Raw genomic sequence first — 27,856 nt, 5'->3', positions numbered from 1 at the left:
AATTCATTACCAACAACAACTCTTCCACTTCATCTATGTGTATATATAGTAACCTAATAATGTCTTATATATTCACACCCCCAACCTTATCTCTATTTCATTACAATCGTCATCTTATTGTCCTTTTCCCTCTTCAAATTTTGTCTTCATTAATTATATACTCTTATCTTTCTTCAACAATCCAGTACTGTTTATATTTTAAACCAAATTGGTTTCTGCTTGAACCTCTTCTACTCTTTGTTTTTGAACTTGTTTTGTGTTATATACTTATTTTCTTGGAGAATTTAGGGTGAGAAAAATGTTCAGGTTGATAACAGGTAGGCCAGGTCCAAGTGGATTTGGATCAGCTTCCACTGCTGAACAAGTTAGTCATGGCATTGATGGGTCCAATCTCACAGCCATTGTTACAGGTTTTTTCATGTCCCAGTCATAAATCTGCTCAACCGTTTTAGTATCACTTTTGAATTACAATGTAATAACATAAAGATTTAAGTTATATAAACTGAGAAAAAGGGTTATCCGGTGCACTAAGTATCTCGTATTCACATAGGGCCTGGGGAAGGGTTGTATCCCAACGGAATGTAATGTAGGCAATCTACCCTAATGCAAGTATTAATGGTTAGTTTCTTGGCTTGAACCCCTGACCTTAGGTTATACAGAGACATTTGCCAGTGGTCCAATGTAGAATATCTACATTGATATATAGTGTGCAGATCTTTAACACAGTCTTTGTAATTTAACATGTTATAGGTCTTAGTTTGTCTGGCACAAAGTTTAAGGAATAAAAAGAGATTTTTGAATTTTATGGTTCTAAAATTAAAAATGTGTATAATGTACTAAAATATCCTTTGACTCTTGTGGTGTTAAACTTGTCATGTAGAATGTTTGAATTATCAATTTACTAAATATAGAAAGAGACACTCTTTTAGGACAAGCCAAAAAAGAAAATAAGACACTAAAATTGGGATGGAGTGAGCACTATTTGTTATAGAGATCTACCAAAAATTATGGTGATCAAATCGTGTGAGCATACTTTACAATACCATGGATGCATAGAACTTAAACTCATACTACTAACCTCTCTGTTTTAATTTATGTGACACTTTTTTCTTTTAGTCTGGCCCAAAAAGAATGCCACTTTCCTATAATTAGAAACAACTTTAACTTTAAAATCTCTCATTTACTCGTAATGAAATGATTTGTAGCCTCACAATTGTCTAAGGTTTGTTTTAGATCACAATTTTCAAAAACCTTCTTTCTTTCTTAAACTTTTTGTCAAGTCAAACGATGTCAGATAAATTGTGACGGAAAGAGTAATTTTTACGTGCATGTGCAATCATTGATATTCGATACTTGATAGGTAGGTGTTTGGATGAAAGTTCATCGCTGGTCTTTGACTCTTTGGTTCACCTAGCTCACCGGAATAATGGGGTTTCTTATTTTCTTTATATTTTTATTATTTCCTTGTTTTTTCTCTAGTGAAAAGAATTCCTTGCAATGGCTCAAATTCTAACGTAAGTGATGGCTCTTAGTTATGGATTTTATTGTTTGTTCCTTATGAGCTAAGGGTGGTTCAACGAAATTGGTTCTTAGTTATGGATTTTACAAGAGACTTCATTTTTATTTTCTTATTATAAATATCATCACTAAATTGTTCTTTTTCACATATCGTATATCATTATGAGATTTAAATATTTATTTAATGAACCTCTATTTTTTTTCTAATAACTTCTATCACGTTCCAAAAAAATAAAGCATAAATCTAGTATCTTTTAAATAATTGGAGTAATAATATATAATATTAAATAAAAAAAATTGAGGCCGTTACTTTGAGGGGCCAAAGTTATTAACTTCCCTTTGAGTTGGAGCTCGGCAGTCTTTAATTTGTTCTAGACAAAGATTTTTCAAGTACTTGTGATGTTTTAAATTTATTAGGTTTTGACTTTTTGTCAATCAATATGACAATATAGATAGGTGGTTGTACATCATTTATGTGAAGCTTGTGATCTGCCTTGGTAGTATATTGCTAACTAAAAGGATCTTAGGTGGCATTTAGATTTTCTTTGATAAAAAAAAAATGGATTTTTTTTTCTGTAGTTGACTAGTTCTTGAAAAATTATCATTAATGAATAGATCTATATTCTTATGTTTTCTACAACAAAAGTTTACTATTTTGTCCAATTTTTTAACTCCAACATAATCATTACAGTCTTGTTTATCATCTCATGAATTGCATAGTGGAACTAATTCTGAACAACATTTCAATTTTCAATCAGACAATACAAGTTTTCTTTGTTCTATAGAGGAAATTAGGCAATTTGATGCTTCTTGCTAATGCTAGCAGTACTCAAAATATCTAAAGATACAAATAGTCCTCGGTTCGAGGGTTCGAGCTCTGTGGTGTGAAGTCCCCTTGTTAGCGAGTTCTTTATCCCCCGCAATATGGAACTTCCCGTCACAAATTAAATTCGAATTTAATTGGACTCCAATGTGGATACCAAATAACGCGAGGAAACCCAAAAAAAAAAAAAAAAAAACTTCTAAAGATGCTCCTAACAAGTGAGTGGATTACTGGTAATTATTAACAAGTAAAGAACAACTGCTAATGATTCACAAAAAAAAAAAAAACTTTTATTGTATGAGGAATTGGAATGTAGAATCTCAGGAAAGAAAGATTTAAACTTGGCAGTAGATGAATGAACAAAAAATGAACCAAGTTAAATCTCCTTTCCTATAAGAGGAAGAGGAACTTCAATTTTTAGCTTTTACTCGAGAACTTCTTTATGATCTCATCCATATTGTCCACGAAACACGTTTCTTTTCCCGATTCGTCTATCACACCCTGGATTTACAGGAGGTGCAAGCGGCATTGGTATGGAGACAGCAAGAGTTTTAGCAATGAGGAATGTCCATGTCATAATTGCAGCAAGAAACATGGAAGCTGCGAACAATGCAAAACAGCGAATTCTCAAGGATCACAAAGCTGCTCGAGTCGATGTTGAGCAACTTGACCTAAGCTCAATTAGATCAGTCAAGGCATTTGCTGATAATTTCAAAGCACTTAACCTTCCTCTCAACATCTTAATGTAATTTGCTTGATCTCTATGTTTCTCTAGTTCTGCCTTATTGATTGAGTTTTAGTTGAAAAAAAAAAAATTGTTTCCCTCATGAGGATTTGCAAAAACAGAAACAATGCAGGTATTATGTTCTGTCCATTTCAGCTTTCAGAAGATGGTGTAGAAATGCAATTCGCGACAAATCATCTCGGTATACACTGACAAACTCTGTAATATCCATTTCTATTACTTCACGGATAGAAGAGTACATAGTATTGAACATAGTAAATAAGAAAATTGAAAGATTTAGCTGAAGCTGTTCGTTTAGAAATTTCCCGAACAGCTAATCATGAGCTCTTCTCTATGCTCGTTATTAAGCTTTCCTATAAGAAGTTGAACGGATCACCAGAAGAAGAACTAGGCCAAAAATTAGTACACATTATGGGAAAAATCAAACTTCCATCGAAGAGAAGCAAATAGAAAAGCTTTCATAATAAATTCTTGTAGAATCGACAGTGAAGTTTTTGAGTACACATTTTTGGTAGAACTTGCTCTAATGGATCTATATTTTATTTTTTTGGGGTTTTTCAGGTCACTTCTACTTGACTAACCTTCTACTAGACAAAATGAAAGAAACAGCAAAATCTACTGGTATTCAGGGTAGGATTGTGAACATATCATCAGTAGCTCACATTTGCCCTTACAAAGAAGGAATAAGATTTCACAAGATCAATGACAAGAGCAGGTATAATACGGTCCTATGTTGCTCGGATTCTTAAAAAATGTTGTCGCACCAGTATCGGATCCTCCAAAAATACACTACTTTTGGAGGATCTGACACACACTCGGTGGCATTTATGAAGAGTTCGAGTAATATAGATACTACTCTATCAACCTTTGCACCAGTGCAATGTAGACACACACTAGTATATTCAATTAGTACTAACCTGTGACTACTCACTTTAACTTTCATCCATCTATTGTTTCTTTGAACCAGTTATCAAGACAAACTAGCATATGGACAATCCAAATTAGCCAACATATTACATGCCAACGAACTTTCTCGCCGCTTGCAGGTAATTCTATAAATTTTTGCTTACTGTAAGCTGTCTGTAGGATGGAGAAATTGCGTTGCTATCATGGGCTCATCAAACCAATGATTCAACCTAAGATTGTCGAACTGTAAAAACTATTTCATCTAAAAGTTTAAACCGGTAGAGATTAGTCACTCTTCAATATGTTCCTTCATAGAGATTCTGTGACGACACTTAGTGGTGAGACTCTAATTCAGAATGTGTTGTCTACTTTTATACCATGTTCAATCGTACAACTCGTCTAATTATCATGTTTAAACTGTTGAATCGTGCAACTCATCTAATATTCATCAAATAGCATTGGCTTAAAAAGAATATAGTAAATTAAAGAATGAAATTGTTTTACCTGAATTTGCAACTAGATTTGTACTACTAAAACTATTTAAAAAGTGTAATCTTTTCATCAAATGCAGGAAGAGGGAGCAAATATAACTGTCAACTCAGTGCATCCTGGTTTAATAATGACACCCCTCATGAGGCATTCTGCTCTTTTGATGAGTATGTATTTATTAACCATTCACAAAATAATATTAGCTTAGAGGTTCATGAGCTTTTTTAATAACTTGCATTTTCTTTGACAGGAATCTTAAGGGCTTTCACTTGTTTCCTATGGAAAAATGTCCCTCAGGTAAGTGAATTCACTTCCTTGCAAACATTTTAACCTTTTTATGAATTTCAACAGTCAGTCAGTGGCTGAGACAGGATTTTCACAGAACGGATTCAAAAAGTTAAAAAAAGTAAACACGTAAAGGGGATTCAACATATAATATATATACATAAAAAAATTGACCTGATATACATAGTATAATTTTTTGACAAATAGGGCTCAGATGAATCCCTTCCTCCTGTGGGGACAGTGCCTTATCACAAATAACTTAATTGCATAGCCGCATTTAAATTTTTGTAACTCTGCAGAACGGAGGATAGATTCAAGAATCAGTGCATTGCCTCTGCTGTCCTTTATACTAGTAGTATCTCAACACGTCCAAGCTGGCCCGAACACCACTGCATCTATTTTGACCGTTAACGTCACTTAAAATGAATTTTGTCAAAGCCAATAAGGGCTTAATATATCATATCGTTAGGTAATAAAACAATGATTCTATTTTTTCAGGGGGCAGCTACAACATGCTATGTTGCACTTCATCCAAGTCTAAAGGGGGTCACTGGAAAGTACTACCTTGACTGCAATGAGCACAAGCCAAGCAAGCTATCACGAGAGGAAGCTTTAGCGCGTAACCTTTGGGATTTCAGCAACAACTTGGTTAATGCAGCTCTAAAGACTTGATTATAAGTTCAATGCAGTTGTTGAGAAAGGAAATTAATTTAATTCATATTTTATGAAACTGTTGTTACAAGTTTGTTGAGTTTTAAGCTTGTTGGTTCTTAAATTTTAAGCTTATGTTTAAAATATGAATATCAAGTGTTCTTTCGGTTAGTAGCCACTGTAAATGACTCTGCAACGTCTATTATGTTCAAGTTCTACGGTAGGCAAACTTAAGTATCAGAGGCGGATCAACTACACCAAGTTAATAGACAATAATAACTGCGTTTATAGTCAAATATTTATAGATATTTCATAGGCCGAGCAAAAATTACTGAATTCACTTAACCACATCTTATGTTGTAGATCCGCCTTGTCAAATAGTGTGATTAACCTTTCACAATTGACAACAGACTTCACCATCTAAGCTTTTATGCAACTCTTAGCTGATTATATATATTTTTATAGTTGATGCATAAATAGAGGTAGTAAAACTAGCCCATGAAAATATGATCCGTCCAACCCGTTTAAGTTTAAGAAGTCATAAGCTAGTCATTTATTAACTCAACTCATTTTAATCCGCTAAATCTAGCCTATGTAAAATTTGGGTTGACATGTAGAGTAAGTGGACTCATGAGGAATATTTTTCAAAAGACCTTTTTTTTATATGTTTTATAAAATCATAATAAAATAAAAATTATTAGATACTTAGACAAATTATAAAAAAATAAAATAAAAAAATAAGATATTAAAGCACAAAGATCCGTTTCTTAGTCCATTTCAGCTCAACCAATTTCAGCCCAAAAAACTTTTGACGAGCTCATTTATTAACACAATCCATTTTGACTCGCCCAAATTCAATGCAATCCGCCAACAGTTTTAAAGAAATATTTCTTATTTTCTCAAAATGTAGTGGTTACATTACTCCTTTAATGTAATTTTGTTTGCCAAATGGATTATGAGAAGTGATTATTCAGATCTCAATCAATTGTAGGAATGAAATATGAAAAGCATCATTGATAGAAATGCTATTCTGAAATTTAGAAAAGTGTATGGGGGACTGGAAAGTAATTATAATGTCAAGTGGTTATAGTTGCATTATATAATGGAGAAAATTGGGAAATATTGAATACCTTTATAATTTCGGAAAAAAAAAATGATCTTGCCTTTTGAATAAAAGTAGCAACAAGTCAAACATAACGACAAGAAGGAAAGAAACAAAGTTTGATACACACTTCATTTCCTTCTTACTTCTATTCAAGTATGAATTTAACTGTAAAAGAAATAGTTAAATTGTAGGTTTGAGTTTTTTTTTCTTTTTTTTTTTTCATTTTGATTTCGAGGGTTGGGTTGTAGGTTTGGTTAAAAGAGAAAAAGCGAAAAAAGGGTACTCCTTTACGTCCATTTTAATTGTTATTATGTTTTCCTTTTAAACGTTTCTTAAAAGATATTAACTGAAAAATACTTTGACTAAATTTTCCTTATTCTTCAATCTCAGTTTTCCTTACACTCACCGCCAATCTAGTTTACTAAATTAAAATATAGGGAAAGATAATTAATTCTATCTTGAATTTTTTCCTAAAATGACAAATATTTTAGTAACTATGATAACTAAAAAGAAAATACTATTTTTATTAATCTGTTCCTAAAATAATGGCACTATTTACTTATTACTAGGTTGTTTAAAAAAATAATGTATTTAAAATTACAAATTTTAAAAAGTATCTTTATTCTTTGTTATACTCCGTAGTCAAATTACGTTAAACTGAAGGAATAAATAAATAAAAATTCTTTTTATATATATTAAGTCAATATTTTACTACTCTCGAAGTCTCAACAACCCACCCATACATCTCTTTCATTGCAATTTGCAACCTTCATGTCGTTGTCTTTTTCCCCTTCAAACATTATCTTCATCAATTAGAGAAAATGAAAACAACGGTACCTTATTTTCATCGGTACCTTATGTTTGAGGCTAAGGTCAAACTAGTCCCTTAAGCATGTATTGAACAATTCTCGTCCTACGGTTTGGGTTATGGGGGTGTGTGGGGTGGGGGCAGTTAGTGGGACCTCACATATAGGGTACATTTTTGTAGTGTCTCCCATTTTTTATTTAATTCTATAGTCTACCGTAGCTTTTTAAGATGTAATTTCTGCTATATTTTTAATATCTTTTTCCTATCTACAATTTTTTCTGTGTTGCATATTTTAGGATATGATTGGACTTTCTTGGTGTTATTGTTAAAACTTCTTTTTTCATTGTTCCCGGCAAATCTAATAGACAAAGTTTGATAAATGTTTGAGGGGGACTTAAAGTATTAATTTTTAGCGAACTTAAGGGACCAAAGTTGTCCAGTGTATACTTAAGACTATTTTGAATCTATCCTCAAACATAAGGGATCATTTTTGTCATTTCTCTCATTAATTAATTTAATTACTACTATCTTTCTTCAAGAATCACTCTTTATATTTTGAACCAAAACTGGTTTCTTCTTGAGCCTCTTCTATTCTTTCCTGTTTGAACTTTTGTTGTGTCACTATATCTTTAATTTGGATAATTTAGTGTGAGAAAAATGTTGAGGTTGATAACAGGAAGACCAGGTCCAAGTGGATTTGGATCAGCTTCTACTGCTGAGCAGGTCACTCATGGCATTGATGGCGCCAATCTCACAGCCATTGTTACAGGTTTTTTTACTTCATATTTAGTCCTACTAGTCTCTCGGCACGCGCATACCCTTTTTCTAAGATTACAAAAGCTTTGAGAATACCACATAAAAACATGTCGGATTTGAGAGATCCGACATCTTATTGCATACTTCTCTAATAAATCAAAGAACTTAAAGAAATATTTGACACGATGGAAGAATCCATTAAATATTTAGTTGGTTTCCTATCCATGAAGAAATTACTAAAAAGAAATACCTTTTTTTTTTTTTTTCCAAAATTGAGAATTTTCTAATTGGTCAATTATCTTCATGTATTTACATCTACATTGATACATATACCAGAGAAGAAGCAATACAATAACATAATCATATATAGAGAAGATTGGGGCAATTATATTAGGAATAACTCAAGTAGAAGTAGTTGATGAGAAGGTGGGGAAGATTATGGGGTTGTGGGAGATGAATGAGGAGGTAGTGGATGGGTAGTGTTACTACACTTAATGGTGGAATTACACGTAGTAGTTATGGACATTCACAATTAACTAATATTAATATTTACAACACTCCTCCTTAGATGTCTATTGATAGATAGTATGTCTCGTTGAAATCTTACTAGGAAAAACCCCGTGAGAAAAAGATCCTAGTGCAGGAAAAAGAGTATACATATCTCTCGATGTCGCATATGCATGCATCAAATCAAATACTCGAAAATTTGAATTTTGTCAACAAATGGTGAAATATCGAAGGAACATCATTTTTAAGCAACTGTATTTATATGCTATGAAATATGGCCCAGATATCATTTGGAATTCTGCAAATCAAATTTAGACGAAATAAAATGTTGGAAAAATATAAAGACTAATAAATATATGTACAACCTTAGATATCATTGCTCTGTATACAGCTTCTCCAGCCTCATGAATTTTCCTTGACTTCAAGCTTCGCTAGCTTTAGCTGATTCTAACTCCATCCCATTTTGTGAAGCAAAGCTTATTTCCCTCCGCTTCTTTCCTCTCATGAAATAATAACTTTATAATGCAGAGAAGTGCATCTGTTGGTTTTCTTGAACTGATGAGATAATTCATTAACATGATTGCCGTTATAATTTGTTCTAATAATAATAGCTGTACTCATTACACTTTGAAAGATTACAATTTTTAATATAATAAAAGCTAAACATCATTAGTATCCATTACTCAAAAGAAATAAATTGCTTTAATTATATAAGCTTAGTGCTTAGATACATTGTACTCGAGAAAATCAAAAGCTGATGTCTCACGTTTGATTTTTTTATTTAACTTTTTATTAGGATGTATATTTACATTTTTATACAAAGATGTTTTTGGAATTGTAGTTGATTCAAGGAAAAAAATGACTTTAAGTTTTATATGGATGTTCTTATATGATTGAGCACCCCCTTTTTATGGTAGATATAATTTAAACAATGGATAAATATTTGACACAGAGAAGGTACTCTAGAAGTGATATGAAATGGCAATATATTATGCATTTTATCAATACATAAAATATGAAAAGATTGTGAAACGATGACTTTAATAGCTAGTGGAAGCTCAAGGGAGCAATCAGATTACCGTGGAATTCAATCATAGAAAATGAATAGAAATTTTTTCTGGTTTGATTCAATGCAGTTTAAAATTCATTACCGCTCTTGAAAAGTTTGATTCAACTTTCATGTAATTGAAATATTACTTCTTAATATTTAATGAATTAGATAATTTTATTGCATTTTGTTATACAAGAGGGGCAAAATTGTAATCTAACTTTGAAGGTAAGAGTTTCTCACTTTTAGTAAAATATGATTCATAAAGCTGCTACCATAAAAATTTAAGTTATTTATGTATATAGATAGTGTGTAGATTTAGAAATTTCGTTAAGAGTGTTCAGTTGACTTTCCTTCGATATATGTAGCTCTGCCACTGGTTATGGTAAGTGGCGAAGCCAGAAGGGGATTCAAGATATAAAAAAGGTAAACACATGAATTGACAAGTCGCGAGGATTCAACATGAGTGTTATTTTCCAACGAAAGGGGTTTTGATGAACCTCGGCCTTGCGTCCCCCTAACTCCACCCTTGGTTATGGTAATTTAACTACTTGTATACACAGATTGTGCAAATATTTTTTATATTATTGTTTTGTTTAGTATGCCGCTACTGACATGAAATGAGCTTAAAAGAAAGTAGAGATTCATATAGCTAAAGTGTAGTTGTTGTTGTAGTGCAATTTAACTTGTATTATGTTGTTTGTCATATTCGTCACATAATTAGTTCTGATTATTATGAGCAGTTATTGTAATTATCTTTTAGTTGACTTTGTTGTAATTTTTAACTTGTTCACTTTTTAGTTCATAGTGAATGAATCGTTGGTTGAAGGAAAAATATCCCCACCGATCCCTATTACGCACTAAATCATGGGCAGCCTCGGAGTTGGTTATTGGACAAATTAAGTTTATCGTAACGATACCTTTCACACTACTCGGCTAGCTAGCTTTGTTACCCAAACACTCATCCTGACCAATCTAGCATCTTTGACTCTTCTTATTGAAGGGTCCTCAATTTAGGTATATGTCACTCTTCCGTGTATCTCTATCTTGTTTATTAGAAAAAGTTTCTATATTTGACTAGTTTTAGATAAAATATTAGTATTAATATGAAGTTCTTAGGAAAACAATTTGGGCAATTCGTAGGAATGCCCTTATTTTGGGGTGTTCTTTTATTTTTGGTCATTAAATTGGTGGTCTTTAATTTTCGCTCTTCGTTAGAATCTCTTAGTTTTGGGTTCGAATTCCCGCTCAGTCAAAAACTTAAAAAAAAATTCACAAGGTAGAGTTTATATTCTTTAGGCAGAGATTTGCCTGCAAAACTCTGTCTTACCTTCAGACTTTGCCTGATCAAGTAGAGTTTTGACTTAAGGCAGAGTTTTGACTTATATCTAAAAGCAAAATTCTGACTTAAAGCCTAACTTTGTTATAAAACTCCGCCTTGTGAAATTATCTTCTTTTTTTTTTTTTTTACTAAATAGGGTTCAAACCCCATACCTATTGATATTAGGCGAAAGAGACAAAAATTAAAGATCATCAATTTGAGAGGCAAAAATTAAAGACCCAATGCATTTGAAGGGCACTCCGCACAAAAAAATGAAAGGGTATTGAGGATTGTTGATATTGGGCCACAGATTTTAAACACTTTGGGATGGAAAACAAAGGAAATACTTCCAATTAAAAAAGGTTGCTTGTCATCTAACGTGAAGCAGTATTTCAATAATAAAGGTTTCATAGATCTAGATCGATATCCTTTATGTTTCCAATCGTTAATAAAAGATTTATTTATGTTTTTAATAATAAACGTTTAGTAAATCTATATATTCTTTATGTTTTCAATAATAAAAGTTTAGTAGATCTATATATTCTTTATGTTTTCAATAATATAAAAAATTAACTACTCTAGATCTGGAGTGTTAATGTTCTCGGTTGTTGTCGAACAATAGAGGGAATAGAAGCTAAATACTTACTCTCAGTTTTTTTAACTAAGTAAATATGATTTTAGTAGTAAAATATAAAGTAAAAATATATACTCCCTGTGTTTCAATTTGTTTGAACCTATTTCCTTTTTAGTCCGTACCAAAATGAATGACCTTTTTCTTAATTTGGAAACAAATTCACTTTATGAATGATTTACGGCCACACAAATTTTCAAGGCTTATTTTGAATCACAAGTTTCAAAAGTCTTCCCTCTTTCTTAAATGTCGTGCCCAGTCAAATGGGTTCATATAAATTGAAACGGAGGCAGTATTACTTATTTAGTGATAAAAATATCTATGGAAGACAATGTCTTGCATTCATTAATTTGTGTAATCATAATATTCCCGGGAAAAAAATCCGAAAAGGAGTATATTCTGTTGCTTAAGGACTTCTTAAAAGAAACAAATGGTTCGGTTTATCACATGGGAACTTATGTTTTTTTTTCCTTTTAATTTTATATGAACATTTATTAAAAAAAATGTTTTTTTCCTTTAAATTTTATTTGAACTTTATAACTATGTTTTTTTATATTCTGTTGCTTAAGGACTTCTTAAAAGAAACAAACGGTTCGATTTATCACATGGAAACTTATTTTTTTTTCTTTTTAATTTTATATGAACATTTATAAAAAATGTTTTTTTCCTTTAAATTTTATTTGAACTTTATAACAAATGTTTTTTTTCCGTTAAATTTTATTTGAACTTTATAACAGTGTTTTTTTCCTTTAAATTTTATTTGAACTTTATAACAATGTTTTTTTTTTCCTTTAAATTTTATATGAACATTTATAACCACCGGACAGGAAGAAAAATAATTATGAATCTTTTTGTGAAATCCGTTTTGCATGTTATATATAGAAAATGTTTTGTCCAATTTTGTCACCTCCATATAATTGATGAAATTTGGCTGAACCTAATGGAGCTGCATAGTGGAGCTCTGAACATTTTAAACAGACAATCCAGTTTCTCTTTGTTCTGTGGAGGAAAGTCAGGCAATCTGATGCTAAATAGTAAATACTTCAAAATCTGCTTCTAACAAACCTGATAATCTAATTAACCATTATGGGCAGCCCAACGCACGAAGTATCCCGTGTTCAAAAAGGTCTAAGGAAAGGCCGCACCCCAAGAGGGTGTGATAAAGGCAGCTCACCCAGAATCAAGCATCAGTGACTAATTCCATGGCTCGAACGCGTGATCTATAGGTCGCATGAAAATAACTTTACCATTGCTCTAACGCCTCGGTTCATGCTGTACATGGTTATTGTATAGTTTTTACCAGACTTTTGGTAATTTTAAGTGAACTTTTTTACAATGATGCATTTGTGACGTACAGGAGGTGCAAGTGGAGTTGGTTTGGAAACTGCCAGAGTTTTAGCAATGAGGAATGTTCATGTCATTATTGCAGCAAGAAATATGGAGGCTGCAAATGAAGCAAAACAGCTTATTCTCAAGGACAATAAAACTGCTCGTGTCGATATTGAGAAACTTGACCTGAGCTCAATTAGATCTGTCAAGGCATTTGTTGATAACTTCAAAGCACTTAACCTTCCTCTCAACATCTTAATGTAATTGCTTGATCTCTATGTTTCTCCAATATGCCTTTTGGTTGGGTTTTAGTTAAAAACAAAACATGTTTGCCTAATGAGAATTTGCAAACCAGAAATAATGCAGGTGTCATGTTCTGTCCATTTCAGCTTTCAGAAGATGGTATAGAGATGCAATTCGCGACAAATCATCTAGGTATACACTGACAAACTATTTTATAGTCGTTTTTGTACACTGTTTATCTCAAAATGCACCTTTTGGTAGTTGTACTAGAGCCTGCTTGGCTTAGCTGAATTTAAGTAGCATTTAATCAACTCAAGTACATGAGCTGAATTTAGGAATTAGCAGTTACATGTTTGGGTAGAAGTATTGCGTCTGAATCAAACCTTTTATGTTGTTTTCTTTGGTTTTTCAGGTCACTTCTACTTGACTAATCTACTTCTAGACAAAATGAAGGAAACAGCAAAAGCTACTGGTGTTCAGGGTATGATTGTGAACTTGTCATCGCTAGCTCACCTTTTCACTTATAAAGAAGGAATACAATTTGACAAAATCAATGACAAGAGCAGGTATACACTAGTATACTCAATTTCTATAAAACCGTGACTACTCGTTCTAATTTTCTCCAATCTGTTGTTTCTTCGAACCGGCTATCATGACAAAAAAGCATATAGTCAATCCAAATTAGCCAATATTTTACATGCCAATGAGCTTTCTCGCCGCTTACAGGTACTTCTCTAAACTTTCGCTTACTGTAAGATGCCAGTAGGATCTGTTTTCGTTCACGGCCTAAATTTGTTGAATTGTGTGAACTGTTTCATTTACAAGCTTAAACAGTTTGTTTTGTTAGTCTTCAGTATGCTCAGTCACATGCTAGTGACTAAGCACGTGGAAATTCTTTTGACTATAGGTCGTGAGGCTCAGAATTCAAAATATCTGTCGATTTTAATACCATGTTTAATTGTGCAAATCTTCTAATCTACATGTTTAAACTGTTGATGCGACACTAATGTAATCTTCTCCTAAAATGCAGGAAGAGGGAGCAAATATAACTGTCAACTCAGTGCATCCAGGTTTAATAATGACAAATCTCATGAGACATTCTGTCTTTATGATGAGTATGTATTGTATATTACTCTCTACGAAAAGATTAGTTTGAGGACACCCGTTTTTCTGGAGTTTTACTTGGATTTTCTCTGACAGATATCATAAGGGCTTTCTCTAGTTTCCTATGGAAGAGTGTCCCTCAGGTAAATGGGTAAATTCCTGGCAAGAAATAGAATACACATAGTAGTCGTATTCCCATGGCCACATTTGATTTTTTTTTTCTTAAACCAAGAAATCCTCGAGGGCTAGTGACACACAGTTTGAAACTCGTGGATAATAGCCATTCTCCACTAAAGAAAAAGCTTTTATCTGCAACAGAATTCACCCCCGTGACATGCGCCTAACTACACATCACGTGTTGCGTTCTTACCACTTGACCGGAGGTGTGAGGGCTCTGCTCTTCTTTTTTCCCCTCTTTTTAACTTAGTTGCCTCAAAATTTCCCTGTAGAACGTTATTACAAATATGCAGAGGATTACATACTTAAGGGAATAGGAGTTATTGGCATCAATTGATCAAGACATTTTGTACAGAACATTATTGGCTTCCTAACTATGCATTATAGGACATTCAGAAATTAAAGAAGCACCTTTCAAAAATCGGTGCATTGCCTCTGCAATCCTGCATTCAAGTATTTAGAGGATTAGATTTTTCTGGCTAAGCGAGTATGATTTCAAATTTATCCAGACATCTGCAGACTGCATGAACTTTTGATGCCACTTAAAATGAAATTTCTTCTAGCAAAACTAAGATATAATTTTTGTGGATAAAGGTCCGAAGGGCAGTGACGTAGTCAGTGCGAGCTGATGATTCGCGCTTATTAGGAACTCCTGGTTGGAGACCAACAAATACAATGATATATACCCATCATAATGAAATCTCAAAGATTACCCTGGCTTGTCTGCCAAGATTATAAACTCAGTTGAATACATCAGTTTAGAGCACGTGCCGCAGAACATCTAAGGGCATCACAAACTTACTATTATCTCATATTTCCGCGGCCTAAAATGTTGTAGTCCCTTTAAGAAGCTGACTTAAGATATCATATCTCTAGGAAATTAGAATTAAGGTTCAATACCAATGAACGTCTAGGCAATCTTACTTTGATAATTATGTTGCCTCACATTAGATTATGAAGGGAAAATACTACTAATAGGTATTGAAAATGATTCTATTTTACAGGGGGCAGCTACAACTTGCTATGTTGCTCTGCATCCAGGCCTGAAGGGGGTCACTGGAAAGTTCTTCAACGATTGCAACGAGTACGAGCCAAGCAAGCTAGCACTAGACGAAGCTTTAGCACGTAAGCTTTGGGATTTCAGCAACCACTTGATCAATGCAGCTCTAAAGACTTGAGCAGCTCTAAAGACTTGATTAGTTAAGTGCAGTTCCTCAGAAACTAAGCCTGGAAAGAAGATGTTATTTCATTCATATTTATTGAAACTGTTATAGAAATGTGTTTGAGTTGAGCTTTTCTTGTTCTGCTTCTAGTCTGTGGCCTTGTCTATATGTCTTTTATTACAGGACACTTACCTAGCCAACAGTTAGATCCGACTCTACCCAAACTTTTTTTGTTCTCCCCAACATTCTCCACTTATTCGACTATTGTTGAGCTGTTTTTGGATATCAAGCGTACCTCCCCAGAAGTTAATTTTCATGTGGCTGATTCCCCTCTTTTGCAATCAGCTTCGCTACAACATTTGCTGCTCTAGCTCTTCCCAAAGGAAAAAAGATATTTACGAGTTGTTCCTGAATCCAAAAGATATTTACGGGTTCTCGCAATAACTCAAAAGTGTAGCATGCCATAATCTAACTGGGGTTCGCATCGGTGGAGGAATTGGATTGGAAAAAGAGGAATTCTAGTCGTAAGATAAGGCCTATGTTTTGGTCAGTGGCGGACCTAGAATTTTTACCAAGTGGGTTCAATATATAAGAAATATATAAATAACACTATATATACATATATATATATTTTAAAAATAGATTAAATATACATGTATATACAGTGTTATTATTCAATGAAGTGGGTTCATATGAACCCACTTGAAACCACATAGGACCGCCCCTGGTTTTGGTTATCAGCCACCGTAAATAACTCTGCATGGGATAACTTTGTCAATGTTTTATGGTAGGCAAATTCTAATTGTGTGTTAACCTATCACATTAGCTCCTAGGGGATTCTTATGTTTGTCGCAGAAATATTCAATGTCTTAAAGAAATAATTTGTAATTTCTCAAAATGTAGTGGTTAAATTACTCCTTTTATGTAATTTTTGTTTACAGAAATGGATCAGATAACCAATTGATGTGAGAAAGGAGGAGTAAACATAATCTGGAGTCAATCATTGTAACAATGATCAGCATCTTAAACAGGAATTCTTTCCTTTCTTTCCTCCTACGCTTAGCTAGTTAAAACAAAGATGGCAAATATTCATTTTCTTCTTGAAGGAGGTAGGAAGCTACTTCTTCTACAATCGAAGCTTCTCCTTTATTAGTTTTTGAGTGTATCACTATGAATTTTAAAAAAACTTTATGGATAAAATAGTCAAAATCAGGAGAGAAGCTGACGAGAAATTTTCCTGTATCAATAGGAAAAAACAAATCTATTTTCATATTATAAATCGTCGAATAACCTTGAGATAAGAGGAGATTCTAATATCACTATAAAGAAGGTTCAAAATTTTATTTTAGGTCATATGTACAAATCTCGTCTATTACATTCTTCCGATTTGTTTGAATACCCTTGTTGAAATTTCTAATCCACCACTGGTTACCATGACAACAATATAGTTGCGGAAATTGAAGAAATATGAACAGTCGATATGACCCGCCGAATGATTCCTACAATCAAAAGTTTAAACTTTTTTTTTTTCTTAAACTCCGTACCAAACATTGTCACACAAATGGGAACGGTGGAAGTAATAAAGTGGCACGAATCAACTATAAGGTGAGAAAGAAACAAAATCTGTGAACACATGAGCATGCGTTTGTTAGGTTACGCTTGGAACTCACATCAGAATTAGTTTGACCAGTTTATTGACCAAGTAATTACTTAGTCGTGATTGATTTGACTGTAATGGAAGGAACGTAATAGCCTACAAATCCTTAAATTTACTATGTAGTGTAATTAACTACACCTAGCAAGTGACCAGAATATACCCTTGGTGAAAATTCCTTCCTTTTAGCTTGTGCATTTGCAGATAGTTCATAGTTTTGCTAGATTTATCGCAAATGTAGCTTGGAATGAACTGGTTGGTCAATTTTCACCAAACGCTAAAGCAGCCTTGGATTCGTTGCATTTAGAAAATTGTTTAATCAAAAGATGAATAAAAAAATTGGATATTAATTATACCGAGGCATTTTGGACTCACTGGCTCACTATTTGATTTCATTACTTCAAGAAAAGTCAACTACAGCTTTTCAATCTTTCACATCAAATTTCTTTCTCAGTTTTCTTCAATTGATTCCATTTTTGGACCATTTTACAAATTCAGCCAAAAAAGAATATTTGTTTGGCTTGCATGATCAGCTGAGAGCAAACAGAAAAATCATCTGAATCAAGGTTAGTACATAAACATTAGTACCGACAGACGCAGATCTAAGATTTAAACTTAATGAGTTCAACTTTTAACATTTTCGACATTGAACTCGTTGTCCTGTTAATATTATGAGTTCAAATCTGCAATTTGTTGAGATTTTAGTAGATTTAGACACACACACATATATATATACACTTCGTGTTGAAAGTCATGGATTCAGATGGACCCATAACCAAAAGGCTACATCCCCCTCTGAGTACTTGCGTATTTTCCTTTTCATCAGTATGCTATGATTTATCAACTTTTTCTTTTAGAATGTACATTGTAATGTTAAAGGAAAGGTGAAATTAGTGATCAAATATTTACCTAGTTGCCAAAGATATAAATAGCACCCAATGGTGTGGCCTAGTAGTCACTAGTCAATGAAGTGGCGGAGAATCATGAGTTTCGGGTTCAAATTCTACTGACAAAAAATCCTAGGTTTTTTTTTCCATCTGCCTAAGCCTCAGTTGTTATCTTCTCTGAAATATGTTTCGATATACTATTCTAACTTGGAAGCAAGATCTTCACCCGGCTTAACCACTGAGAACAATCTTATTCATAAGAGTACAAAAAGTGGATGGCGTGCTAATTAGCTAACCCCAACGGCGTCATGAGCCATTGAAACGCTCCATACCTCGTTACGCATGTGGTCTCGGGCTCATCTCCTTCGGCTATGTGCACTTGGTAATACCCGATATCTGTGTTGGTCGGAGGTAACAAGTACCCAGTGGAATGCACCCGAGCTGACCCAGACACCGCCGTCATTTAAAAAAAATAAAAATACTAATAAATAACACAATATTGAATTTTGCTGTATCTAGTCTCTCTTCTCCTTTTAACTATATTTGTGCAAGCATATTCATGATTGTTTTCAGGTAGCTGGCCTGAAATCTTTCTACTTGCAGGACTTTGTGTTTAAAGCTTCTGCTTAAAATCAGCAGAAGATAGCGGCAAGGACAGAGGGATGGCCTACAGTATTGTTGATGATCTCTTGAAATGTCTGGAATATTGTGTAGACAGTCATGAAGACTCACCTTCTGAGATGGATGATCAAATCCAGACCCTTAAAATGGATTTAAGGCTTCTGAGGACTTTCCTTATGTGTTCGGCTTGTCGGTACGTTGAGGATAGCGAATCAAAAAGTGTGTTGATGCATGTGGAAGGTCTGGTGCGAAATGCAGAATCAGATTTTCAATCTCTCTATACTAAGAGTATAAATGGAAACATGCCCGCTAGCATGGCTCAACTGGTTTCCAATGCCGTGGAAAAGGTTAATATCTTGAAAGCAGAAATTACACAAGTCTATACAACTGTTTTGATCTCAAAATTTTCTCATTCCCTTTTTTGTGACAAATTTGTTGTGGAATTCACTGATTGTGTACTGGAGAATTTAAAGGATTTAAGGGAATGTATCGCAGCTTATTTTCCTATGAATGGGGAAATTATAACTCTTGAAACAAAGCTAATATTCCTGAAGAATTTCTTAAGGTTTGTAGCGAAGCTGTCCGTTGAAAATGAGAAATTTCAAGATCTTTTGGCTCATGCATCGGATGTGATCAGTGATGCAGCACATCTATCTTATAGGTGTTTTATTGGCAATGCAAGTGAACCAGCTGAATGCGGAACTAATAATGATGTCATTTCCTGTTTGGTTCGACGAATCATTCCTATCAACTGTGATGTCATTCATTATTATATTCCCTGTCAGAAGAACACTTTAGCAGTGGAAGAACTTGATGCTGGTTTTCTTGATTTTCTCCTGGACACTCTTGCAGAGCTAGTAAACTATGAGATCGCCCTGGAGGAGTTTTCAAACTATAATATCAATGGCCTTGTTGAAGACTTGATGTTTCTGAAAAATTATCTCTCAGATCTTCCGGAGCAGTATCCTGAGTTGGTAAAGTTGATACTGATACATATTGCATCAATCGCCCGTAATATTACTCCCTCAATTTTCTTCCTTTACACAGATGGTGTGGATGAAGAAGTTGCTAGACATAGTACCGGACGCCTTACGTTTTTGCAGGAAGAAATCACGCTTATCAAGGCAGAGGTGCATCTCATGGATCTTCCGGGACCTAAGTGGATGGCTACTTTGAAGGATCGAATTCAAATTCTTTATGAGGAAGTGGTGTTTCTGCAAGCTCTCCTTAATGCACCAGACGACTGCCGTTCTCTTGGAAGTGAACTAAATGTTTTGTTTACACAAGGGCGGGCTACAGTGAAGATGGTCGGATCACTTATTATGTCACTCAGTAATAAGGAATCGAATGAAGACATGCTGAACAAAATGGAGTTAGCCACTTCTGGTTTTCTAGAAAGAACTAGAATCATGAAGACAGTGGCCAGAGATATTTTTGGAAGAGGTCCATCCAAATTCCCCAAGACTAATGACCTAGGCTTTCTCAATTCTTTCTTAGGAAATCTGAAAGAACTCCTCCTCCATAAAGTTGATCGGGTTCCTTTCCCCAAACATCATATTGCAAGAGTGCATGACACATTAAAGTATCTGAAGAAGAACCTCTGGGATGTTATCAAGCAGAACAATGAGCTAAAGAATCTGAAGGCACGTGTTATGCAAGCGGCCTATGAGGCGGAATAAGCAATTGACTCATTTTTGGTTGAGGATCGGAACATCTGGTGTAGTGTGGTTGAGATGTCTGACATTGTAGAACAACTTAAGTTGATCCAGGCAGAGTTCAATGACATATCTACAACAGCAAAATTTGAAACGGGTTGTGATGTTCGAGGGGTTTCCAGCTGTGTATTATCACGAACTAATGCTCCAACAATCGATGATGATGATGTAGTGGTGGGTTTCAATGACGTGGCAGAAAATATCATTGATGGCCTTACCAGAGGGATGACAGAGCGTGATGTAATTTCAATTGTTGGAATGCCTGGACTTGGCAAGACTACTCTTGCAAAAAAAGTGTTCAATGATGAAAAGGTTTCTAATTACTTTAACAAACGCGCATGGTGTTATGTTTCTGAAGTATATAAAAGGAAAGAGTTGCTCTTGGGGATTTTATCCCAAGTTCTCGAGGATGTTGATGAAGCGACTAAAATGAAAGATGATGCAGATTTAGCTGAACTGTTGTATAGAAAGTTAAAGAGGAAGAGGTACCTAATTGTCGTAGACGATCTTTGGGATATCAAGGCTTGGGATGACTTGCAGAGGTCGTTTCCAGAGGATGATAATGGTAGTAGAATAATGATCACAACTCGACTGCAAGATTTGGCTTCACAAATTGAATCTGATATGAAGCCTGACAATCATCCCACTCCTCTTCGGTTTTTCACCGTTGAAGAAAGTTGGGAGTTATTACATAAGAAGGTTTTTCCAACAGATTGCTGCCCAGAAAAACTAAAGGAACCAGGAATGCGAATTGCAAAAAGTTGTCAAGGACTTCCACTAGCTGTTACTCTGGTAGCTGGGCTTCTGGCTAGGACAGAAAAGAAAGAGGTTTGGTGGAAGGAAGTCGCGGAGAGCATGAGTTCATATATTGTTGATGAGTACAATCAGTGCACGATCATTTTGGAGTTGAGTTATAAGCATTTACCTGATCACTTAAAACCGTGCTTTCTCTATTTTGGTGAATTTCTAAAGCATCCCCTCATTCCTATCAAGAAATTGATATGGTTGTGGATTGCGGAAGGGTTTGTCCCACAAACAGATGGCAAGAGCTTTGAGGATATAGCAGAGAACTACTTAAAGGACTTGATAGGAAGAAGCCTAGTAATGGCTACCAGAAAGAGATCCAATGGCTCCATGAAAGTCTGCCATGTTCATGATCTGTTGCGTGAATATTGCAAGAGAAAAGCTGAAGAAAAGAACTTTTTTGAGCTTATATGTAACAAGAATAAACGCACTTTCCGTGATGATTTGGATGATATTTTGGAGTCTACATACTCTGTATCTCCTGAAGAGCCGCGTACTATACATACTCAACGTCGGCTGTGCATCTATTCTCAAAGGGAGAGTTTTGTCAAGTCTAGGTCCTCAGGACCACAGGTTCGCTCTTTGTTGTTCTTTGGCATTAATGACATATCCATGACAAAGCCGTATGATGTCTCCCCTATATGTATTGGTTTTAGATTACTTAGGGTGTTGGATTTGGGATGCATTAATGTTGGAGATTCTTTTCCTGAAGATATTGAGCTAATGATCCAATTAAGGTACCTAGCTCTTCAGGGCACCATGAGGTCTGTCCCACCAACAATATCTAAACTCTTGTACCTTGAAACTTTTCTTCTCAAAGCCTTGAGAGGTGAAGTTTGTTTGCCATACACTTGTTAGAACCCGTATTTTTGTACAGTGGAATAATCTGGATTAATTACGATAAGTTAGGGACAAAATTATTTCGGGATACAAAGTCGGGATTCTTGACCTTCGATTTTATTTTGAGATATAAGTTGTGCATGAATTTATTGGTATGGATCAATTAGGAAAAATTTGGGACCAAAAGTGATAAAATTAGAAGTGGAAAGTCATCCACAAATTCCATGTGGTGCCCACACAATTTGGTGTCATCTTTTAAGTGGTCCAACTCATTTAATGTGGGCCAAGGGACAACAATGCACTTCATATTAGTTAAAAGATGACCATGTATTCATCTTTCTCACTTCCCACAAAAAAAAAAATATCTAAAAGTTGAAGGAGAAAACCCCCAACCTCACGGCCAAGTTGAAAAAAAAATCAAGATCAATTCTAGCCTTCCAAAAATTATTTCTTTGGCACAAATCAACTATATTGAGGTCCCTAAGTAGCGTGGAAGCATTGTGGGAGCGATCAATCCACTATTTCTCATCTTGTGGAAACCCTAGGCTTGTGGAAGTTGAAGATAAAAAGGTAAGATTTGATCTTGTTCTTGTGTTATGATGGTTATATTCATGTTGTAGTATCTTATTATGGTTAAAAATCATGAAATAAAGAATGGTGAAGTGGATGCCATATGTATGAGGGTTGGGCGTGTGATGGGTGTTGTTGTGTTGTGATTGAAATTATGAATTAATGTTTAGTTAGTTGATTATGATCATTGTAAGGTGAAGAACAATTGGGAATCATCCATATATGTGTATGTGTAGTGTTGATTGAAATGGTTCACATTATATGACAATGAGCGAATGAATATCGCTTAATGTTTTAATCGTCGTCGCTTTGAATTTTATGCTGGAAATGAATGTTCATTGGTTCAAATTGAGGTTGTAGATGTTGCGGACTGATTTGGGGGCTTTTGTATATTTAATGTAATTGGTATATGGACGAGATAGTATTGTTAGAAGGTGAATTGTGAATACAAACCATAATTTGTAAATGAAGAAAAAGTTAGAGGGGCTGTTTCGGTTAGGGGGGCTGTTTCGGGTAGCTGGAGAAAAATTTGGATTATTGGAAATGTTGTATGAATTGCTTAGAATGTCCTTAAATATTGTTGGTAGGGGCATGGGTTAGTATGTGAATGTATAAGCGTCGATTTTGGCTTGAAGGTAAGTTGTCGAATTGAATTTATGTAAGTTGTTGAATAGTGGAAAAAGAAAGCTATTGTTGTTGTATTGCTTTCCGAATTAGTTGTTGATGTTGTTAGGTTGGTTGTTGCTGTTGTTGTTGATTGATATGGCCGGGTTAAATTCTCGGGGTAGCCTATTTACAGGGGAAATGCCGCCCAAATTTCCGTAGAGTTAAGGGCGAAATTGGAATTTAATGCCCAAAAAGTCTTTAGCTAATGTTTGGCATTTTATGGCTTGTTTGTAGACCTTGGGCAGCCCGAATCATAGTTTGGACTTAGCTGGAGTTGGATCATATTGGAGAGCGTTTGAGGTATGTAAAGCAACCTTCCTTCTTTTGGCGTGCCTTAGTTTCACATAGGCTAGATTGGAGCTTTAAGGGAACTCCAAATTCGAGATCCGAGCATGTTATGATCCATATATATATATTCTTTGGCACTCTTATGTATGTTTTTATGAAATATGAACCATGATGTATTTGAAGTAATCGCTTTCCGAAATTCGCATGGAAAATGTTCGCTTTAGGGAATTTTGTAATCTCTGAATGCCATATTTTTCGCATAGAGGCTCGGATCGCTCCAATAATTTTTATAGGAGTTTGCTTGATGTATAATGGGTATGTTTTTCATAGGCGGACTCAGTTCGGGTCTATACTCGTCCGTGGGTCCCGCGACGCCCTTTATGTAAATTCGACAACTTTGAATCAAAAAGTGATAATTATTACTCCGATTTCAAATATGACTATTTTACTTATCCTTCGGATTTATAATAATGATTTTATGCATATGATTCCTCACTACTCCGCTCGTGCCTACTATGATATCGTTCGCCGGTTCCCGGGCCGGTTCTGTTGTCGTGCGCTTTTTGATATATTCCGGTGTTATGCTGTGTTTATGGTTCACCGTGCTCCTTGCTCGAGGGCCGGGTTCCACTTATGTTTGGCGTTATGCTGTGTTTGGCGTTATGCTGTGTTGTGATGTGTGACGGGGATTCGGAGATTTGAAACTTTCTGGTGTTATGCTGTGTTGTGGCGCCATCGACAGGCGGGCGACCACATTTTCCAGTGCCCTATGCATAATTTATACTTTGGGAATAAACATTTTGATATGTATTATTTTCTATATATCTGATTCGATTATTATTCAGATTTATTTCTGTACCTTCTGCTTTGCATACTCAGTACATATTTCGTACTGACCCCCTTCTCCGGGGGCTGCGTTTCATGCCCGCAGGTACAGACGCACAGCCTGGTGATCCACCTGTTTAGGACACCCTTTCTGCTATTCGGAGTGCTCCTCTCTTTCCGGAGCTTATACTTTTGGTATATATATTTATTAGTGCATTTGTATATATTCGTTCATGGGTACGGCGGGGCCCTGTCCCGTCATATGATTCTGTCGGTCTGTTTAGAGGTCTGTGGACATGTTTGTGGGTTAGGGTCTTTCTGTATGGATGTATGTACATGTCGTTTGGGTGATCCCATACGCCGAGGCGGCCGGTCCGCATATGTTGTTTGGGCGATCCTATACGCCGAGGCGGCCGGTCCGCATATGTTTATATCTTGCTTGGTTAGCCCTGTGTGGCTTTTGTTGGTATTTTCTGCGTGCAGGGTATATTGGATAGTCCGTAAAACAAAGGAAACTCTGCCGAAATTTTTCTGGAAATTACTTAAATTTGAAATAAAGCCTTGTCGGCTTCCGCCATATACTAGAATGAGTTGATGGAATTTGAGATAATACTTAATAGATGGGTTCGGGTGCTCAGATCGGGCACTAGTCACGGCCTACGGGGTTGGGTCGTGACAGAAGTGGTATCAGAGCGGTTTGTCCTCGGAGTGTCCACAGATCGTGTCTAGTAGAGTCTTGTTTATCGGTGTGTTGTGCACCACATCTATAAACAGGAGGCTACAGGACATTTAGGATGTTGTCTTTTCTTCTGATCTTAGATCGTGCGATAGAACTGTGCTATTAGGATGATTCTGTTTTGATCTGTTGTTGTTTTTCTTTCAGTGATGCCTCCGAAAAAGGCGACGGCCGCCCAGAAGAAAAAGGGCGTAGTAGGAGAGACCAGCCGGGCTCAGAAGGGTACTCGGACCCTTGCTCAGATGATGCGTGATATTACATCCCGGCCAGCCGACTCTGCTACGTCTTCATCGTCAGAGGAGTCTGGAGCAGCTTCACCATTAGCTCCAGGGGCTTCAGCTCCCGCGCCTCCAGCTCCTCAGCAAGGGGCGGAGGACAGGACACTGAGAGAGGCTGTGCAGTTATTGACCACTCTGGTAGCGGGACAGGCTCGCAGACGCGGGCGGAGAGATGATGATGATGACGATAGGCGTGACAGCCTGAGGGTTCGAGAGTTTCTATTATGTGGCCCTCCAGAGTTTTACGGGTCTAAGCCCGACGAGGACCCCCATGACTTTATTCGGGGGATGCGGCGCTCACTAGATTTGGTCAGGGCTTCAGAGACTGAGTCTGTTGAGTTGGCTTCGCATAGACTACGGGATGTTGCTGCTCACTGGTATGAGTCCTGGGAGCTATCCAGGGGTGAGGGTGCTACCCCAGCTACTTGGGACGAGTTCGTGACTGCTTTCACTCACCACTTTTTGCCCCCAGAGTTACGGCGAGCGCGGGTTGACCGATTTTTGCATCTGCAGCAGAGGGGTCGGAGCGTCCGTGAGTATAATATGGAGTTTGATTCTTTGGCCCGGTATGCACCTGCCATAGTAGCAGATATGGCCGATCGGATGCACAGATACGTGATGGGGTTAGACCGCTATTTGATTGATGGCTGTATGGCGGTGGCATTGCAGGCAGACATGGATATTGCCCGACTACAGGCTTATGCCCTAGGTATGGAGGACCGACATAGAGCTGATTATTCTAGCAGAGATCGGGACAGGAGGCCGCCCAAGAGGGCCAGATTCGCAGGTTATTCTGGAGACTCTCGAGGCGGACAGCCTCAGCAGCAGCAGTCAGGCAGACATCCTCCTCCGTCAGGCCGGGGTACACCCCCACAGTTTACCGGCAGGAGATCTGAGGGTGTCGGATATTCAGGGGCAGGCCCGAGCTCCAGGGCTTCAGGTTCACAGTTGAACAGAGGTTCCAGCAGTCAGATGAGGCCACCCAGACCTTTGTGTTCCTACTGTGGGAGACAGCACCCGGGAGAGTGTTTCCGAGCTACGGGTGCATGCTTTGTGTGCGGCCGTCAGGGCCATCAGATGAGAGACTGTCCGGCTAGAGGTGGTACAGGCAGTTCAGCTCAGTCTACCGGGTCAGCCGGTGGTTCATCTTCAGCCTCGGTGGCGATGCGCCCTGCGGGGCGAGGTACTCCAGCACCAGCAGGCCGCGGCAGGGGTCGTGGCGGAGCTTCGGGTTCTAGCGGTCCTTCGAACCGCATTTATGCTTTAGCCAGCAGACAGGACCAGGAGGCTTCGCCTAATGTCGTCACAGGTATATTACTGGTTTTCTCTCGTGATGTGTATGCATTGATTGATCCTGGTTCTACATTATCATTTATATCTCCACTCGTTGCTGATAAAATTGGGATAGAATCCGAACCGATAGAGCCTTTTGAGGTAGCTACACCAGTAGGGGATTCTGTTATAGCCAGTCAGATTTATAGAGATTGTTCCGTGATTATCTGTGGCCGCTGCACTAAGGCGGATTTGGTAGAGTTAGATATGATCGAGTTTGACGTGATTATGGGTATGGATTGGCTAGCTTCTTGCTATGCTAATGTTGACTGTCAAAAGAAGATAGTCCGATTCCAATTCCCAGGGGAGCCAGTTATAGAGTGGGCAGGTAATACAGTATCGCCGAGGGGTAAGTTTATTTCATACCTCAAGGCTGAGAAAATGATCAGAAAGGGGTATATTTATCATCTGGTCCGTGTTCATGATTTAGAGGCAGAGGCACCGACTCTTCAGTCAGTCCCAGTGGTTAATGAATTTGTAGATGTATTCCCAGATGAGCTTCCGGGTCTACCTCCCGAACGGGAGATAGAGTTTGCTATTGATCTGTTGCCAGACACTCAGCCTATCTCTATTCCTCCGTACAGAATGGCACCTGCAGAATTAAAAGAATTGAAAGAGCAGCTGAGAGATTTATTGGAGAAGGGTTTCATTCGGCCTAGTGCGTCACCCTGGGGAGCTCCAGTATTATTTGTGAGGAAGAAAGACGGCTCGCTGCGGATGTGCATTGATTATCGGCAGTTGAATAAGGTAACCATCAAGAATAAATATCCCCTCCCCAGGATTGATGATTTGTTTGATCAGCTGCAGGGTGCCAGGTACTTCTCGAAGATAGACCTGCGATCGGGTTACCATCAGGTACGGGTACGAGAGGCTGATATTCCCAAGACAGCATTCAGGACCCGATATGGGCACTATGAGTTCAGAGTTATGTCTTTTGGGCTGACAAATGCCCCAGCAGTATTTATGGACCTGATGAATCGGGTATTCAGACCGTTCTTGGATATGTTTGTGATCGTATTTATCGATGATAT

General features: G+C 36.6%; 4 protein-coding genes across 4 annotated transcripts; all 4 read left to right on the top strand.

Moving 5' to 3' along the window:
- The first annotated feature begins 69 nt into the window (after positions 1-69).
- On the top strand, positions 70-5,588 carry LOC132630276 (short-chain dehydrogenase TIC 32 B, chloroplastic-like). Its single transcript, XM_060345865.1, has 8 exons — positions 70-410; positions 2,855-3,086; positions 3,188-3,267; positions 3,648-3,801; positions 4,054-4,132; positions 4,564-4,648; positions 4,732-4,778; positions 5,265-5,588. The coding sequence occupies exons 1-8, from the start codon at positions 299-301 to the stop codon at positions 5,436-5,438; spliced, it is 963 nt and encodes a 320-aa protein (XP_060201848.1). The 5' UTR covers positions 70-298; the 3' UTR covers positions 5,439-5,588.
- A 2,266-nt stretch (positions 5,589-7,854) lies between these two features.
- Positions 7,855-15,740, top strand: LOC132630277 (short-chain dehydrogenase TIC 32 B, chloroplastic-like). Its single transcript, XM_060345866.1, has 8 exons — positions 7,855-8,099; positions 12,951-13,182; positions 13,278-13,357; positions 13,578-13,730; positions 13,812-13,891; positions 14,196-14,280; positions 14,366-14,412; positions 15,451-15,740. Exons 1-8 carry the CDS (start codon positions 7,988-7,990, stop codon positions 15,622-15,624), a joined length of 963 nt encoding a protein of 320 aa, XP_060201849.1. The 5' UTR covers positions 7,855-7,987; the 3' UTR covers positions 15,625-15,740.
- A 2,209-nt stretch (positions 15,741-17,949) lies between these two features.
- On the top strand, positions 17,950-20,450 carry LOC132630275 (uncharacterized). The gene has a single exon (XM_060345863.1). It carries the CDS (start codon positions 18,813-18,815, stop codon positions 20,448-20,450), a length of 1,638 nt encoding a protein of 545 aa, XP_060201846.1. The 5' UTR covers positions 17,950-18,812.
- A 54-nt stretch (positions 20,451-20,504) lies between these two features.
- LOC132630279 (putative late blight resistance protein homolog R1B-17) lies at positions 20,505-22,148 on the top strand. Its single transcript, XM_060345867.1, has one exon. The coding sequence runs from the start codon at positions 20,505-20,507 to the stop codon at positions 22,146-22,148; it is 1,644 nt and encodes a 547-aa protein (XP_060201850.1).
- Positions 22,149-27,856: the final 5,708 nt, after the last annotated feature.

Source organism: Lycium barbarum, chromosome 3, assembly GCF_019175385.1.
Source record: "Lycium barbarum isolate Lr01 chromosome 3, ASM1917538v2, whole genome shotgun sequence".
In the NCBI taxonomy this organism is placed as follows: Eukaryota; Viridiplantae; Streptophyta; class Magnoliopsida; order Solanales; family Solanaceae; genus Lycium; species Lycium barbarum.
The sequence above is the reverse complement of the archived record's forward strand: the minus strand, read 5'-3'. Positions and strand labels throughout refer to the sequence as shown.